Consider the following 16,615-nt stretch of genomic DNA (forward strand, 5'->3'; position numbering starts at 1 on the left):
GTCCTTGAGAGTGAGTCAATAGATTATGGGAACAGTTTGGTGTTGGGGTGAATGAAGTCGAGTGATGTTATCTTCCCGGGTTCAGAACTTGGATGGCTGAAGGATGATAATTGTTTCTAAGCCTGGTGGTGTGGGTCCTGAGGCTTCTGTACCTTCTTCCTGATGGCAGCCAGTGACGAGGATGGTGGGCATCCTTGATGATGGATGCTGCTTTCCTGTGCCCTATTTAGAGTACATCAATCCAGTTTTCTTCCCCCAGCATTCCAATCAACTCCCGCAGATTCTGGCCCCATCCTCACACTGGGAGTTGGGGGTGGGGGGTGCAGGTGGAATTTAAAGCTGCTAAGTAGCCTACCAATCTGCAAGTATTCAGGATGTGGGGAGAAATTGGGGGAAAGACGGGCAGGATCTGGCATAGTCATGGGGAGAACATGCAAATTCCAAATACAGTCAGAGCTGGAGGTCGGAATCGAAACCAGCTCTCCTTGGATGCAAGGTAGTAGAACTGCCCACTGTGCCACCTCTTCTCGCTGAGACGATGAAGGGATTGAGTCTGTCTTCGAAGTCTGAAACAGAAAAAATCTAAGCCGACAATGTGATTGGGCCAGTCTCTTAGAAAAAGGCAGAAGATCACCACCCCCAGCTGTTAGTAAGTGAGGAGCAGAGGAGTCCCCCCCCCTCGCCATTTATACTTACTAGTAATTTACAATTAAAACATTGCGGCAGGGATGAAGCTCATCTCTTTCTGCCATTTTCATTTCACATATCGTGCAGTTGCTCTCTGTATTTTTCCAAGTGTACCAGCACTTATTTGATTTTTCTTTATTATCAACAAAGCTTGCTTGAATCTTACTGCCTCTGGTCCAGGTTGTGAACCATATGTCCTGATCAAAGCTGAATTAGCTTCCGTATATGTTCCAAAATAAACCGCAGAAAAAACACTCAGTGGCCACTTTATTATGTACAGCTGCTTGTTATTGCAAATATCTAATCAGCCAATCATATGGCAGCAACTCAATGCATAAAAGCATGCAGACATGATCAAGAGGTTCAGTTGTTATTCGGACCAAACATCAAAATGGGGAAGAATGTGATCTAAGTGACTTTGGAATGATTGTTGGTGCCAGATGGGGTGGTTTGAGTATCCTCAGAAACTGCTGATCTTCTGGAATTTTCACACAACAGTCTCTAGTATTTACAGAGAATGGTGTGAAAAACAAAAAAAAAATCCAGTGAGCAGCAGTTCTGTGGGTAAAAATGCCTTGTTAATGAGAGAGGTCAGAGGAGAATGGCCAGACTGGTTCAAGCTAACAGGAATGCAACAGTAACTGAAATAACCATGTGTTACAACAGTGCAGAAAAGCATCTCTGATTGCACAATATGTCGAACCTTGAAGTGGATGGGCTACAACAGCCAAAGACCAGACTGGGTTTCACTCTTGTACCCGATAAAGTGGCCACTAATTGTATATCAAGCAGAAAAAGTACCTCAATCTACCTCATTATGATATTTCACTTTCTTGTTTTCCTGCATTGCACTTTCTCTGTGGTTTTTACACTTTCTTCTACATTCTGTTATTGTTTACCTTGTTCTACCTCAATGTAGTGTGTAATGGTTTCAAAGTTCAAAGTAAATTTATTAACAAATTACATGTGTGGCATCATATACAACCTTGAGAGATATCTTCTTGTTGGCATACTCAATAAATCTATAAGATAGTAACCATAACAGGATCAATGAAAGATCAACCAGAGCACAGAAAACAACGAACTGTGCAAATGCAAATATAAATTAAATAGCAATATATATTATGAGATAATGAGAAAGAGTCCTTAAAGTGAGATCATTAGTTGTGAGAACACATCAATGGATGGGCAAGTGAGTGTAGTTATCCCCTTTTGTTCCATGACTCTTAAAGTATCACTTGCAATCTGAAGTAACAAATACATTCCACAGAATCCTAATTGCTTATAGTTCAGATCTGAAAGGATAATTGTTTCTGCAACCCTGTGTCACCTGCCATGCTGAGTTTTGCTAGCATTTTCTTTTTTTCTCTGTTACAAATTTACCTTGTATAAATCATAGTCATTGGTATTCAGCTGAAAGGCAAGAACTGCACATTGAGTCATTGGTAATGAGTGTTCAGCTGCCAGGATAAGAAGGAAAGCCACGTCAACTGGCAGAGAGTAATGATGCACTCCTTAAAGATGAGAGATTCTGTAAATGCCAGAAATCCAGAGCACTGTGTGCTATGTCGTATGATGTCGGCAATCATGGTCTTTCCGTGACCATGATTGTTCTTGGCAAATTCTTCTACAGAGGTGGTTTGCCATTGTCTTCTTCTGGGCAGTGTCTTTACAGGATGGGTGGCCCCAGCTATTATCAATACTCTTTAGGTAGAATAATAACCGTAATAGAATCAATGAAGGTGTACTAACTTGGGCATTCAACTAGTGTGCAGAAGACAAACTGTGCCAACACAAATAGAAATAATAATAATGAATATAGAGAACAGGAGATGAAGAGTCCTTGAAAGTGATGTTCAGTGAAGTTGCCATTATTGGTGCAGGAGCCTGATGGTTGAGGGGTAACAACTGTTCCTGAACCTGGTGGTGTGAGGAGTCCTGAGACTCCTGTACCACCTTCCTGATGGCAGCAGTGAGTAGAGAACATGACCTAGGTGGCGGGGGTCCCGAATGAGGGATATTGCTTTCCTGTGACACTTCACGTAGAACCTATCACAAATAAGAAAAAATCTGCAGACGCTGGAAATCCCAGCATCACAAGTCCTGCCGAAGGGTTTTGGCCCGAAATGTCAACTGTACTCTTTTCCTAGATGCTGCTTGGCCTGCTGAGTTCCTCCAGCATTTAGTGTGTGTGTTGCTCTTCATGTAGCGATGTGCTCAATGGTGGGAAGGGCTTTACCCGTGATGGATCCACTACCTTACTACTTGATCTGTATGGTACATTCGGCTTCATTCTAAAATTATCATTATTATTTCAGAATCCTTCTGCTGCTTCACCCTTTTATCAAGTACTGAAATTTTACAGCACAGTCACTTTACAGCACCAGCAATCACCGATTGCGGTTCGATTCCCGCCACTGCCCGTAAAGAGTTAGTATGTTGACTCCATGACTGTGTGGGTACTCTAAGTACTCTGGTTTCCTCCCACATTTGAGAGATGTACAGTTAGGGCGGAGTAAGTTGCGAGCATGCTGTGTTGACGGCAGAAGTGTGGTTACATTTATGGGCTGCCCACAGCACAACCTTCGCTGATTTGAGTTAGTACAAATGGCAACTTTCACTGTATCACACACAGAAGCTGGAGGAACTCAGCAAGTCAGGCAGCATCTATGGAGTTTCACTGTATGTCTTGATGTACATGGGACAAATTAAAATTATTTTAAAAAATCTTTAAATCTCTTTCGGTGCTGTTATGACAATGGGTCCAGTACCCAATGGCTGTGGGGCCTCACCATGTCACTCTGTTTGGGTGGTGTTGTTAATAGGATGCAAAATCCAGGGCAAATTTTCTCTTATCAGAAGTTGTCTTCAGGGACAAGGTCTAGAACACTGTAATCTGCCAGGAAAGGAAATATTTCTCACTTCTATCCAAACTGAGGGATACATAGCCATGCATAATAGTGTACCTCAACTCTACTGACTTCTGCCAGCATTTCAAAACCAACCAAGATAAAAACACCCAAAAGGAAGTCTCCACAATATTAAGGAAAGAATAAATAGTTGACTCCGGTCATTGGGACTGTTGTTAAGCAAAAATAATCATTCTGAATTAGGTACTTATTGTAATATCTGCATTGCCATAGTGCTTTATTAATTATATTGCAGTGGAGTTTAATATTTTTACAAATGCTTATCTAATTGGATAAGAAAGAAAAGTAAAAATGTAAAATAGTTCAACAGATTTAATATAATTATTCACTTGCAACAATGAATATTCTCATGAGGCATAAGCTTAAAATACAATACAAAGAAAAAAACCATAAGTGCTGAAAAACAAGTATTTACAAGTATGTACCAAATATTTACTCCTTGTACCAAGGAAAGTGGTGAACAAAATCTCCAGAAAATTACAGGATGAAAGCTGTCCACACCATGATATGAATGAGTACCAAAACCTTAGAAAGAGAGGATGCAATTTGTTGGCATGGACAGGATGTCTGTGGTGATGATGTTTGTTGGAGCATTTGAATAAAAATAATGGGACATTTTAACAAAGTGGAAATGGCCTCGGCCACACACGAGCTATAATTCGAAAACTTACTCCCGCAGGGTCAAAAGTAGAGACCCGTCTCAATGACGTGCAGAGAGATTAAACATTATTTCAGACATGGATGTGAAACAGGAGGGCACAGTTACTACTGTGACTCTTAGTATATTCAGATGCATCAACAGAACTGAGAGAAAATGGATTTTAGTGAATTTCACCACATAGCAAAGTTGGAAACATAGGGTGGTCCACCTCTGATAATGCTTTTTAAAAGCCATTTAAACAAGAAAAAAAATAAAAGATTATGATACATTTCATCAAACTTTCTAGTAATAACCATTATGATCAGGCATCAAAATCTGTCATTTCAACAGAGGTGATCATTATCAAACTCTCTTTAAGGCAACACAGAAGGATTTGTAGGTATGCTTCAGGAAAGTCTCCTGGCAAACAAACTGTTTGGTGAAACGTCTATGTTTCCTAAAGTGCCCACATGCCTCTAATAACATTTCTAATTTTTCATAGGCAAATAAAATACATCCACCTCTAGAAATTGATACATTTTTGTCAAGCTTTCTAGTAATAACCATTCCAAGGAAGCATTATGGAAAGCCGATTATGATTGTTCAACACAAAAAATACCCTTTTTAATTCAAACATATTTATCAAGCATAATTGCTTTCATAGTGCTAGTTTCCAAAATAAAAGAACCGTTAAGTTTCCATTTGAGAATGTAGAAACCGGAAAGCTATGTCATTTGCTTTTCCAACATCACACTTGGTGCAAAATCAGTTTTGGAATGGAAACCGATCTGTTTATCATTGATCCAAATTCTTTTGAAAACAAAATGGACATTCCTTCTCTCAAAAAGTTAACAAGATATCATGTGATAGTTTTCCGATAAGTATCAGTTAAAAAAGCAAAAACATTTCATTAGATTTTCCCTGGAATGTTGACCACTTTAGAAACTCAGCACCTTTTATAAGCAATATCTAACTAAAATCTGACTACCATGAGTATTATTTATTTGGTCCTCAATAGTGAATGACACAGTCCAAAATTTGAAGTCCATGGCTTATTTTTCATAAACTGAATATTATGACTAAAACTAGCATTGAGTTCACTCATCAGAAATAAAGATGCTAAGACTCCCAACAAATCAGAGGTAGAAGTCCAAATTGATATTTGGGACATAACCTTTCTACTGGACATTAATCAAAGCCCAGATATAAGTTTTTGAGATTTATATAGAATGATTTGGAATATAAATCTGTAGGGAATCATTTCATGTTAGCCAATAGCTGATCTATAAAGCAGAATGTGGTTTTTGTGGTTTTGCAGTATATTTAAATTCAGGTAGCTAAGTAATGGATTTATTCAATGCTGCTCTACATTGCTACCAAATCAAATTTATAACTAAAGCAATCCCTTGCATCACTGGATTAAATTTTGTTCCTGGTGCTGTTATCTGAATACACATTTGTCCATACGTTCCAAATTTAAAGTTTGCGGCCATGCTTCATTTTAGAAATGTAGCCTTCAAACAAAGCATTTGCCAGCAACAAAAGTGCACAAATTCCCTCCAATTTTTGGTTCAATCTTCTAAACGTATAAACATAATTTCAAGGGGGAAATAAAAAGCCTTGAGGCCCTCTGTATTAGGCATTTATGCATGAAGTGATGTGTCAGGATTAATTTGTGTTGTTGCAATAACAGACTAAAAGATAGATGGAACGGGAATTAAATGGGAATCATTAATGTAAACAATGTTTCTGTAGCGGGGATTTGCATTAGACAGTCTCATTTATCTGACTGCTGTGCAAGCTATATTCTGTATTTGAGTGCAACCAGCATCAGGTAGGTTGTCAGCACAGCTAAAGTCCAACATGTCAATCAGAGAATCTTTTTTTTCGTGATACAGTGCATAACAGGCCCTTCCAGCCCAATAAGCTGCATTGCCCAGCAACCTACTGATTTAAACCCTAGCCTGATCACAGGACAATTTACAATGACCAATTAACCTACTCTTTGGTACGTCTTTGGAATGTGGGAGGAATCCGGAGCACCCGGAGAAAACCCACACGGTCACGGGGAGGACGTACAAACTCCTTACAGATGGCGTCGGAATTGAAATCCAAACTCAGACACCTCGACCTGTAATAGTGTCGCGCTGACCGCAACGCTACCGTGGCACCCCAGAATTTGAAAGATGATGGGCCCACTATTCATCCCTACACATGAAAATAACAAGATCATAAATCTTATAGAGCAAAAGCAGAATACAAAGTGCAGAAATACAATGCATGTTAGAATGATCCTTCTCTCAGATTAATGCGTAAAAGGATTCATTGAATAACATCAAACACCTCTTCCCCCCCCCCTTAGATTTAAACCAGTTACAGATTCAGAACAAATGTCACATATAACATTTAGAATGATGGAACACAGCAAATCTGGACTGAAGAGGGCATCAGACAAATTATTACACATTCTACACACACAAAATACGGGAGGACCTCAGCAGGTCAGGCAGCATCTATGGGTATGAGTAAAAAGTCCAGGCTTGGCCTGAAATGTCGACTGTTTATTCATTTCCATAGATGCTGCCTCACCTGCTGAGTTCCTCCAGCATTTTGTGTGTGTTGCTCTGAATTTGCAGCATCTGCAGAATCTCGTGTTTTTTTTTGTTACACGTGCTTAATTTTTAGAAGAAATAATACAATAGAAAAAAAGTTCAACTCTGTAAAGTGCTGTTCAACACACAGTTTCTCTTTGAATCCTTTTTGTTTTACACCGGTAAGGTTTTTATAACTGGAATACCAACCCTTCAGGCAGTCTTAGTAAAAGCAAGAAGATGTTGTTATATTTCAATCTATATTATGAATAATGTTTCCACATTTGAAGATAATATGATTCAAAGAGCAAATGTATTTAGGTGAAATCTAATTAATGCAGCTTTGATATTTAGTGAGAAGATGTTACTAATATTGAAAGCAATTCTATAGTCAAAGTCACATTCAGTGGAGCCATTTATACAATACTGTAGGTTTCTACTGAACATGATTTTGTGATGTTTGTTGTGTTTTGATCAACCAGAGATTTTTACAGTTATATTAGAGCAGGGCTTTTCACCCTGGGGTCCAGGGATCTCTTGGTTAATGGTATGAGTCCATGGCATAAAAAAGGTTGGGAACCCTTGTATTGGAGGATGGTTAATATTGTCTGTGTATGTCCTTAATCTCTTATATTTCACAATTAAAGTGTTTTGCTCTTTTTTTTGTAACTTATAGTATTTTTTTCTCTTGCACAGTACTGCAGCCATAGAACATCAGATTTCATAACGTGTTCAGTGATAATAAACCCAATCATGTTTAGAACATTTTTTATTCAGAGCGAACATGTGCTTTGTGGCATTGATCACAGATGTTTCATTGCATTACTTAAGAGGTGGCTAACTTAAAGGATTTGCAATTACGTTCACTGACCCTGTCTGCTATGTTGAACTGTGTTTAGCAAAGATTTCTAAAGTGCTATTTGCTAAATATGGCTGAAAATATATATGAGTAGATGAGCTCTCTAACTGCCAATTGACTGATCCATGAAACTCTGAGCTTTGACCAAAAATACTTATGATTGACAGCATGCTAACTTGTGCCTTTCTATTCACAAATGTATTGGGGCCATTTTAAAACAGGTACAAACCATACCAAGTTATTCCAAGAAATTTATCCAAATTTCCTCTTTAAGACATCTGGGGTAGGCACCTAAAACTGTGCTTAAGACCAGTTTAAAAATGTAAAATATGGGTGTAACATATTAAAAGTCTTAAGTAATTTGATTTTATAAACCATATAAGTTCTTCCACAAAAATTATCAACTCTCTTTTAGATATCCAGGGTAGACACCTAAAACTGTGCATAAGGCCAGTTTAAAATATGTAAATTATAGGTGTAACACATTTTAAAGGACTTCTTGAGTAATTAGGTTTTACAGAGTGTACAAGCTCTGTATTCTTTGGTGGCCATGGACCCTGTAGCACTGCCTCTGACATTAGAGCTGCAAACAGTTCTTGCCAGAGTTGATTCTCAGTGTTGTGCAGAGGAAAGAGTCGACAGGACAAATTACCTCTGCTCATTCCACTCATTCTTACCAAATAACAATTTGCTCCGGGTGGGGAGAGTAGGGCAACTTTTTAGATTCAGAGTTTGCACAAATATTGCTAAACACCCTCTCTTGGGCCATAAAAGGACACATTTCTTTTGAAAGCCTTTATACAGGTATTTGACACTCCCTTATAAAGATACCTCAAATAGTCTGGTGTTAAATGCTGTGAATTTCCCTCTACTTTGGAGAAAAAAATGCAGTTTATACACAGGGCATTTAATTCAATTCATCAAAATAGCACAGGAATAGGCCCTTGGGCCTACAATCCAATTAAATTAGTATCAAATAGACAGTCTAACTAATCCTCTCTGTTAACAGACAGTGTCTATATCTTTCCATTTCCCTCACATTCATGTGCCCATCTAAACGTCTCTTAAAAGTCTCTAATGTATCTGTCTCTACCATCACTCTAGGCAGTGCATTCCAGTCACCCACCACTCTCTGTGTAAATAAAATTTGCCCCTCATATCTCCTTTGAAGTTACCCCCTCTCGCCTTAAAATCATGCCCCCTGGTATTAGACATTTCAACCCTGAGAAATGTCAAAGAGCATTTTACATTTTGAAGGGTGTAATAGTGAGACATCAGCCGCATTAAACTCCCATGCATTAGTTACTATTGTTTGATTATGTATTTTATCATTTATTTAATGTGACACCTGAGTTAGCTCAGCTCTGGGATATGGAGGTTTGATTACTTTTTATCAACTGGTCAATGAATGTGATATTGTCAGCACGTAATTCACTTGAGTGTGATTATTGGTTGTGATAATTTTAAAATACTACTTCTCCAATGATAAGAAATCTAATTTTCAGCAATTAAGGACAGCCTGGTCTCTAACTAGAAGTACTGATTCACAGTTTCTTTGCAAAATTTGTTAGTAACATTATTTTCTTTTTAAAATAAATCTGATCAAACGTGCTTTCCAGTGCTTTAGAGCTTCAAACATTTTCATGATAGTCCTCACCCTTTCTCCTAAAGGTTGCATTATGTCTGGGTTGAGATCACTTCTACCGATCCCAGTCCCAAAGGGTTTGCTGTTAGGTTTAGCTTGATTCCCTCCATGTGACAGATGGTATTAAATGACCAGTTCTGTGCATGTGTGGAGCTTTTATCCTCCCCATAGGAAATGGCTGGGAATTTGCATTGAGGGCTGATGCAAGTCTTCAGCATTGCATTCCCAATTCCTTTGTCAAAACGTGGATATTCTATTCCAGTCTCTGGTTAATGTTAAATTTATACTCAAATATTTATTTGAAAAAAAAATGGAGATTTGCAACTTGATTGTAATTAGCAAGAAAATCAGAACTGACATGGAAAAGGATTAACTGTCCTGGCGGAGATTTTTTGGAGAAGTGAGAAAACTATAATGTTCCATGTGTATATGTTGGGCTCAGCATTCCCTTCAAAGTGGAAAGATGCAGGCCTATTCCATGGGGCAAATTAAGCATCTCCTCCTTGTGTGAGTAGAGGTGGTGAGCAGTTAACTGAAACTGTCCCACTTCACGTCTCCTTCCCTCTGCCAGTCAATTTTCACACTGCTAATCAGGGTAATGGTGAACTTGGTATTTAATTGGTCAGCATTCAAATAGTTAGGTTAGTTAATATCCGGGAACGATTTTAGTGATGGGTGTGTGGTACAGGCAGATACATTAGGGGCATTAAGAAACTCTTAGATAGGCACATAGATGATAGAAAATGCAAGGCTATGGAGGAGGGAAGGGTTATATTGATCTTAAAGTAGGTTAAAGGTCAGTGCAACATCGTGAGCCAAAGGGCCTGTACTGAGCTGTAATGTTCTATATTCTAAAATTCTCTGACTGTGAAATTTGGGCAAGTAAACACAATTCCATTCCCTACTGTTCAACTTTGCCTGCCCTCTCCAAAATAAAACCTACCTTCATGGCTGGATATTTTCAGCTTATGGCATCTGCAAGAGGTGCAAATTAGGAAATGATTGGCCTGCATTCTGGTGCTATAGGCTTTCAATTTCCTCAGCAGTACTCTCCCCAAGTGTAGCTCCTTCTCAAGGCAATCATTTCATAAGTGCACCTTTCTACACATCTGACATGGTACAATTAGTCTACACTTTGAACAGTATCCAAATTAGTCTTTATATTAACTGCATGCTCAAGTCTAGGCATTGGGAATTATGTCAGACAACAGATGAGAACAGTCTCAATAATAATAATAATAGGTTTTAAGGCAAATGTAAAGTCAGTACTCGAGGAGTAATCTATTGGCCTTTGATCATAATTAAACATGGAATCAAAACTGTACAGATCATTCACTTATATAGTTTTTTTAAATACAGTTATTGTTTCTTACTGAATTTGGTTTAATGCTCAAAACTTTAAAAAAAAAGTGTCATCCTTTAGTCCAATCTGTAATGTTTTGGTTTGAAAACATCACTACTCTTCCCATTTGATCCTTTAGAGCAGGGGTTCCCAACCTTTTTTTATGCCATGGACCTCAACCATTAACTGAGGGTCTACAGACCCTAGGTTGGGAAACTTTGCTTTAGATAGATTTTGGGATCTTTGCATCTTAATGTGGATTATAACCAAATGACTTCATGTATAGTTCTCAAGTTTACAAGAACATCAAGAATGCTTTGTGACCATGGCTGCATTTCCCCTTCATTTGATCACAGGATTAGTTAAAGCCATACTTTAAGTGAGAATTTTTGCTTTTTGCACAAATGGAACAGAACTGTTGTAGACAAGAGATTCTGTAGCTGCTGGAGATCCTGAGCAACACACACAAAATGCTGGAGGAACTTAACATGGCCGGCAAATGTATAAACAGAAGAAAGGTCATGGCCTGAAATGTTGACCGCCTATTTATTTCCATTGACGCTGCCTGACCTGCTGATTTCCTCCAGCATCTTGTGTGGGACTATTGCACCTTGCATGAATGACAGTCACTATCATTGCATTGCCAATAGGAAGTACTGTAACTGCATACAGTAGTGGGATGCTTCTGTCATTCCTGTTAGTCTTAAGAGCTGATGCTGAAGTATATGGCAAAATAACCAAATGGAGAAAGTGGTGAATGCAAAACAGATTCTTAAGATATGCAGATAATAAAAATTACGATTCATATTCAATTGATCATATTGCCAAGTAGGGAAGACTAAGTGATATAATGTTTCTAATATTGAAATGCATTTTCCATATATTCTTACTCAATTAGTGACTCAATCTCAATTCATAAAATTTGATTTTCAGTGCAAATGAACATTATTTTTTAGAGACTGCATTATGGGCTGTATCTATAGCATAGACTGGAGGCTTCTGTTCAGTGATGACATTGTTAGATACCTTAATCCAGTTGTTAATTGGCAGGTTGGTTAGATACCTAGAACTTGCCACTGATAATAAGTAGAGAGACTATATACACAGTAATAAAATTCAAAAAGTTCAAAAATTCTTAGTAGAATCTTCAAATTGGTACCAGCAAGTTATGAGAAAGCATTAAAGCATTCCCAAGCTATCAGCGTTTTTAATTGCATATTTCCCTTTTTTCATTACTAAAGTAAAAAAAAATTAGCATTTTGATAACTATTAAAATGAATAGCAAGAGTCTTTTTTTTCCCCTAAAGTGTATTTAATTCCTGGATTATGTTGATCTTTCCAAAGTCCTGAATGGAGTGTCAATTTTTCGGTCTTCTGCCGCCGCACCCCCGACAAAAGGCAGTACTTAGAGGATAGGATTCCGATCTGTTCTCTGATTCCCGAGCTGGGTGAGTGTGGAGCTGCCTACAACCTCACTGACGGCAGTCGAAGTGCTAATTGAATTGTGCTGGATAACTTGCTGTTGAGAACAAGCAGGGATAGGGCTTCTGGGTGGACTGTTCTCAGGACCTAGGGAACAATATCACACAATCAGAATTAATACTAGCTGTGATTCAAATGGCACTTAGTAAAATACTTTGTGCAGTCTGTGCACGTCGGATGTTATTTAAAACACCATCATAATATGCAGCATTTGACCATGTTCTACCCAATATTACACAATACTGTGCTATGATGCAACTGAATTTCACCTAGCCCATTCTCTCTTCTTGCTGCTGCATGGGTAGGAGGTACTGGAGCCTTTGGTCTCTCACCACCAGGTTCAAGAACAGTTATTACCCTTCAAGCATCACGCTCCTGAACCAGTGTGGATACCTTCACTGGCCTCAATATTGAACTGATTCCACAACCTATGGACTCATTTTCAAGTACTCTATAACTTCATGTTCTCAGTATTATTTATTTGTTTGTTTTTTTGTACTTGCACAGTCTGTCTTCTTTTGCACAATGGTTGTTTGTCAGTCTTTATTTGTGTGTAGTTTTTCCATTGCTTCTATTGTATTTCTTTGTTCTACTGTGAATGCCTGCAAGAAAATGAATTTCAGGGTAGTATATGGTGACATATATGTACTTTGATCATAAATTCACTTTGAATTTTAATTTATACAACCATTGCTTCAAGTGTATGAACAGAGGGGAAACGAAAACCTGAAACAGAAATTCCTAGAAATGTTTGTTGTAAGAGTTACTTTATCATTTCCTCATTTGAAAGTTTATTTTGTATGTTTAAACCAACTGAACTGTTTGAAAGACTTTTATATCTCTCTTGACTCTAATGCTTTTTCTTTTGAATGAAATTAAGATTGGTACTACCTGAAAATTTAGGTGAAATTTCTGCCCCCACCCACACCATCAACCACATTTTCGAAATTGGCATTTGCTTCATCAGGACTGCATTGTTTAGCTTCTGCAAAAGGGTTTCATGTTGCCTAGAACTTTTAGAGTCTAAGCGCCACCAATATTTGGATTGGGAAGTTGTAAATCCTGCCTATGAAGGACCAGCAAGTGTGGGCACAACATCAAACATACTGAAACAACAGGAATTCTGCAGATGCTGGAAATTCAAGCAACACACATCAAAGTTGCTGGTGAACGCAGCAGGCCAGGCAGCATCTCTAGGAAGAGGTGCAGTCGACGTTTCAGGCCAAGACCCTGAAACAGGACTGCACCTCTTCCTAGAGATGCTGCCTGGCCTGCTGCGTTCAGCAGCAACTTTTATGTGTGTTGATCAAACATACTGAAACTGAACACTGGTCTGTCCAGAATTAAGACCCCAAGACATTCCAAGTGGGATCATTATTAAAATATGTTAATTAATGTGGGGGTAGAAGGGTGGGTTGGCAAGTTTGCAAACGACACAAAGGTTGGTGGTGTTGTAGATAGTGTAGAGGATTGTCAAAGATTGCAGTGAGACATTGATAGGATGCAGGAGTGGGCTGAGAAGTGGCAGATGGAGTTCAACCTGGAGAAGTGTGAGGTGGTACACTTTGGAAGGACAAACTCCAAGGCAGAGTATAAAGTAAATGGCAGGATACTTGGTAGTGTGGAGGAGCAGAGTGATCTTGGGGTACATATCCACAGATCCCTGGAAGTTGTCTCACAGGTGGATAGGGTAGTTAAGAAAGCTTGTGGGGTGTTAGCTTCATAAGTCGAGGGATAGAGTTTAAGAGTCGCGATGTAATGATGCAGCTCTATAAAACTCTGGTTAGGCCACACTTGGAGTATTGTGTCCAGTTCTGGTCGCCTCACTATAGGAAGGATGTGGAAGCATTGGAAAGGGTACAGAGGAGATTTACCAGGATGCTGCCTGGTTCAGAAAGTGTGCATTATGATCAGAGATTAAGGGAGCTAGGGCTTTACTCTTCGGAGAGAAGGAGGATGAGAGGAAACATGATAGAGGTGTACAGGATAATAAGAGGAATAGATAGAGTGGATAGCCAGCGCCTCTTCCCCAGGGCACCACTGCTCAATACAAGAGGACATGGCTTTAAGGTAAGGGGTGGGAAGTTCAAGGGGGATATTAGAGGAAGGTTTTTTACTCAGAGAGTGGTTGGTGCATGGAATGCAATGCCTGAGTCAGATACACTACAATGCACATCTTTGCATTGTGTAGGAGACCGTGCAAATTCTACACAGAACATGTCTGCAGTCAGGATTGACACTGGCTCACTGCAGCTCTGAGGCAGCAGATCTATTATGTGTCCCCTATGATCTGTTCCAGACCTAAAGGAAAGGCCATTTAAATCTTGGATGGAATTGGTAGTATTTAGTAAGATTGTCCCAATCTGCAAATAGAACTCTCCAGGGCCTTTAATCTTTGATAGGTTACATGATGAAGGTTGAGTACATGTAATCTGGGCAGCTTCTTCCGATATGTGGACTGAATGGTTTTCCATAGGTACTGTATTTAGATCTAGGGCAGAGGTTCCCAACCTGGGGAACACAGACCACTTGGTTAATGGCAGGGCCCATGGCATTTAAAAAAAAGTTTGGGAACCCCTGATCTTGGACTATGTTTGGTCTGGGTAACAGTACTATGCTGTTGTTGTAACCTCAACTTTTCTTGAAGGTTGTGGTGTCTGCCTGGCCTGTTGAGAAAGTGCCTATGTATATTTGGATCGTGTGGGCACGTGGCCAAGTGGTTAAGGCATTGGACTAGCGACCAGAAGGTCGTGAGTTCGAGCCCCAGCCAAGGCAACGTGTTGTGTCCTTGAGCAAGGCACCTAATCACACATTGCTCTGTGACGACACCGGTGCCAAGCTGTATGGGTCCTAATGCCCTTCCCTTGGACAACATTGATGTCGTGGAGAGGGGAGACTTGCAGCATGGGCAACTGCTGGTCTTCCATACAACCTTGCCCAAACCTGCACCCTGGAAAGTGAAGACTTTCCAGCCGCAGATCCATGGTCTCGCAAGACTAACGGATGCCTTTATATTTGGATCCGAGTTGGGGGAAAGAACATTCCCTGATGTTAATTCTTTAGTTTGAATTATGCTCCAGGGTCAAGAAGACTAAAGGTTTTTTTTCCAGCACCTTATCATGGTCTTTTCTGGAGCTAGAAAATCCTATCCTAGATTTTGAGAAGCAAGCTGAATAACATTTATAGAGACTTAGTTTACTTTCCTTTTTAATTCCATGCATATATACTAAAATCTCAGGATTTGTAGAATTTATCAAAAAACTGTACATTATAAAAATTACTGCGATCTTAAAATCTGACATGTTAGCAAAATTAAAGTGGTTTATGGTGTGAAATTGATCATTTTCATGAATCTTAGTTTTTATTTAATTATTCATGGCATATGGACATTTTTACAAGGCCGGCATCACCTACCCATTTCTCATTGTCCCAAGTATCAACTGGACTGGCAGATCTACAGTCACATCTATTCAAAGCAGGTCAATAAAGTAAATGACCTTCCCTGAAGGACATTAGTGAACCAGCTAGGTTTATTATGACACTGTGCTAAATTCCTATCCAAAGTGGAATTTAAAATATAGTGTCAGTAGTCGTAATGATAGTTTTGAAATACTTTAATAGTTAAAATATTTTTGGAAGGTGAATTTTATTTTATTTTTATTTTTTGTGTGAAGTTAATTTGATACTGGTGATCTATTTTCTGAATTCTAATTGTTTCCCCCACCCCTGAATCAATGGAACAAGTTCTCAGTCTGCCAGTTACTAAAATTAATATTTATTTTCTCTGTCTTGAGTGGGCCCTGTAATATATTATATAAAAGCTCTTTTGCCTGCTTCTTCCATCCTAATGAGCCCATGCCGTCCAATTGCACCCATGTGATCAATTAACCTCCTAAATTGCACATCTTTGGAATGTGGGAGGAAACCAGAGCACCCACAGGAAACCCATGCAGTCACGGGGTGAATGTACAAACTCCTTACAGACAGAGGTGGAAATTGAACTTGGGTCTCTCGTGTTGTAACAGTGTTACACTCACCACTACACTCCCATGATGCTCCAATTAAAAGAAATATTTTCCAGCTTTCTGCCAGACTGTATTTCTTTCTGTAGACACTAGGATAGGGTTTGCTTTCACTGATTTCACAGGGAAACTAAGCCATCAATGGGGCTACAGACCAGGGATCGGCAGTAGAAAGGGTTCCTGGATGTCAACATCTCTGAAGGTATATTTGATGTCCAATATATTGATGCAACTACAAAGAGGGCACACAAGTACCTATATTTCATTTGGAGTTTGAGGAGATTTGCTATGTCACCAAAGCCTCTTGCAAATTTCTACAGATGTACCATGGAGAGTATTCTGAGAGGTCGCATCACCATTTGGTGAGGAGGTGCCACTGCACATGATTGAAAAAAGCTGCAGAGAGTTGTAAACTCA

The 16,615-nt window shown here is 39.1% G+C and overlaps 1 protein-coding gene and 1 long non-coding RNA gene across 6 annotated transcripts in view; one reads left to right on the forward strand and one right to left on the reverse strand.

Annotated features, from left to right (window-relative positions):
* The window catches only part of LOC140212427 (uncharacterized), a 65,635-nt gene that overhangs the window by 24,684 nt on the left and 24,336 nt on the right, over positions 1-16,615 (forward strand). The window lies entirely within an intron of this gene.
* The window catches only part of creb5b (cAMP responsive element binding protein 5b), a 351,151-nt gene continuing 338,450 nt past the window's right edge, over positions 3,915-16,615 (reverse strand). For 2 of the 5 annotated variants that reach the window (XM_072283198.1, XM_072283202.1), the window contains one exon: positions 3,915-12,263. In XM_072283198.1, coding sequence (XP_072139299.1) covers positions 12,100-12,263 — 164 coding nt within the window. In that variant the 3' untranslated portion in view covers positions 3,915-12,099. The other 3 variants (XM_072283200.1, XM_072283201.1, XM_072283199.1) reach the window with 3 other exon arrangements.

Source organism: Mobula birostris, chromosome 19, assembly GCF_030028105.1.
Source record: "Mobula birostris isolate sMobBir1 chromosome 19, sMobBir1.hap1, whole genome shotgun sequence".
NCBI lineage: Eukaryota > Metazoa > Chordata > Chondrichthyes > Myliobatiformes > Myliobatidae > Mobula > Mobula birostris.